This window comes from Mastomys coucha, unplaced genomic scaffold (assembly GCF_008632895.1).
Source record: "Mastomys coucha isolate ucsf_1 unplaced genomic scaffold, UCSF_Mcou_1 pScaffold22, whole genome shotgun sequence".
In the NCBI taxonomy this organism is placed as follows: domain Eukaryota; kingdom Metazoa; phylum Chordata; class Mammalia; order Rodentia; family Muridae; genus Mastomys; species Mastomys coucha.
Genome location: NW_022196905.1, coordinates 130,848,095 through 130,850,515, shown reverse-complemented (window position 1 = coordinate 130,850,515; position 2,421 = coordinate 130,848,095). Strand labels below are relative to the sequence as shown.

The 2,421-nt window shown below is 54.4% G+C and overlaps 1 protein-coding gene across 2 annotated transcripts in view; it reads left to right on the top strand.

The window, feature by feature from the left end:
• Col26a1 (collagen type XXVI alpha 1 chain) overlaps positions 1–2,421 on the top strand; it is a 147,465-nt gene that overhangs the window by 123,104 nt on the left and 21,940 nt on the right. For both annotated transcript variants that reach the window (XM_031338280.1, XM_031338281.1), the window contains exon 4: positions 1,230–1,291. In XM_031338280.1, coding sequence (XP_031194140.1) covers positions 1,230–1,291 — 62 coding nt within the window. The remainder of the gene's footprint in view (positions 1–1,229; positions 1,292–2,421) is intronic.

Sequence of the window (2,421 nt, the reverse complement as noted above, 5' to 3'; positions counted from 1 at the left end):
GGAGGGGTGAGGGGGTGAGGGGGAGAGAAAGAGAGAGAGACAGAGACAGAGAGAGAGACAGAGACAGACAGAGACAGACAGAGACAGAGAAACAGAAAGCCAAGAGAGAGAGACAGAGACAGAGAGGGAGAGAGAGAGAGAGAGAGAGAGAGAGAGAGAGAGAGAGAGAGGGAGGGGGAGGAAGGGAGGGAGGGGGAGAGAAAGAGAGAGAGAGAGACAGACAGATAGACAGAGACAGAGAAACAGAAAGCCAAGAGAGAGAGACAGAGACAGAGAGGGAGAGAGAGAGAAAGAGAGAGAGAGAGAGAGAGAGAGAGAGAAAGAGAGAGAGAGGGAGGGGGAGGAAGGGAGGGAGGGGGAGAGAAAGAGAGAGAGAGAGAGAGAGAGAGAGAGAGAGAGAGCGCTGTGCAACCCAGTCTGGCCTGGAAGCTGTTCTGTAGACCAGGCTAGCCTGGAATTCTTGGTGGTCCTCCTGATCAGCCTTTCAAGTACTGGAATCATAGGTATGAGTCGCTATGCACAGACCAGAGGGATTTATCGGGGTTGGGGGAGTTGTTTGTTTTTAGACAGAGTCTTACTTATCAAAGGCTGGCCTTGAACTTGATCCATAACAGGGGTGATCCTAAATGTACCTGCTGCCTCCACCTCTCTTGCTGGGATCCCAGGCCTGGATCACACCTTTCAGCTTTGGAGCTAGAAGCCAGAGCTTCATGCATGCCCTGCAAGGCCTGCAAGCTGAGGCCTCTCCTGGCCCTCAGAAGGAGCCCTACAACCTGCAAACCCAACTTTCGCTTTCCTGAGGCCTTCTTGTGCCACCCACAGGCTTCCGGATACTGCCAAACTTATCTCGCAGGCCCCCTGGTGTGAGGACCCAGTGGTGGCCACATTACCACCCCACCTCCTCCAGTCTCTAGATGGGTTGGCTGCATATAATTCATGTAGCAACCATCATGCAGCCTTTCGACCTCCCATTAGACACCACAACCTCCAGCATGTCCTCCCTGACTGTTCGCTACCCAGGCAGTAACTGTGGCTCAGGCCCAGCAGGTTGCAGAAAGAAGAGCGGGCCTCGAGGAAAAGGTTCTGAGGGATAGATAGGAGTTTTCCAGGCAAAAATTACTAGAAATTTCTTGCCCGGCTATCACTAGAGAATATCCCGGTGCCAGACTTCCCACTCCTAGATATCTATACTGTACCTTCACTTTGTTCTCTCTCTCTCTCTTTTTCAGAATGTATGAACTGTACCCGGCTTAGTGACATGAGCGAGCGGCTGACCACGCTGGAGGCCAAGGTTAGACCAGCTGGGTGGCCTGGGGAGTGGGGATGGAGGGTCTTCAGGCACATGCTAGATATGGCTAAGGAAAGCCCCTTTGCAAGGAGCCAGCCCAGCCTGAGCAGCCTGGTCTCGGGCATTGGGAACTACTAAGTTTCATGGCTCCTCGTAGCCTCAGGTGGACCAGCCTCCTGAGATAGGAAGAGGGGATGATGTCCTCGGGGAGTGGCCAGTCTAGGGCTCTATCCTCCCAAGGCATGATGGGTAGGGAAGTCAGCCACCCTCTCTCCAAAGCTGCCTTCTCCCAGTTCCCAGTGCTCCTCCAGTTAAAGACCTGCTTGGGACTGGGCACGGGGGAACTTATAGTAAGAGACTTGGAGGAGGGACTGCCCACCAGAGAGTCAGGTCCTCAGTGGGTGCCACAGGGACAGCAGGACGTGTGGCTGAAGGCCTCCCCTGGGTAGAGGGAGGGTATAGCCAAGGACGGGCACAGGGAACCCCGTGCATCGGAACAGGTGTGTTGACTGGCTGGGTAACCTGCACAGGCCTTGGGGCTCCCATCGTGGTTCCACTGGGGTGTGTGTTTTTTTTTTTGAAAAAGACTTTTCCTGGGGAGACACAACACACATCTCCTCACCCTAGACAGGGAGCCCAGGACAAGCCAAAGTGCAAGTTAGTGAGCCAGTGAGTTTTGTTGGGGCTATTCACAGGAATATGGGTGAGTGAGGGCTTACTTACAGGAACGGAAATGGCTCAAAGAGAGCCGCCTCACCAAAGCCCACCACAGCATGCGTGACGGTTCCCAGAACTGGAGACCTGGAGTATGCCATAGCCTGCAGGCCTCTCAGCAGGCTAGAGTACTCCTCCCAGAGGAAAAGACTCGACCTTATAGCTCCTCCTGGGGGCGCTGTAGAGCACACGCTCAAGTCTACCTACCTGGGAACTTCCAAACCCAGCCGCTCTCTTGTTCTCCACTGGATGAGGTTTCCTCACAGTTAATTCTGGCCTCCCGTGGCCTGGCCTGCTTTCATCCTGGAATACAGCCTCTGTGGTCAGAAAGCACGGGACAGGATCAAAAGTGCCTACAGCACATCCCTCAGAGGGACCTATTCTGTTCCCACACACCCAGAGGGCTGGGTGATGAGCAA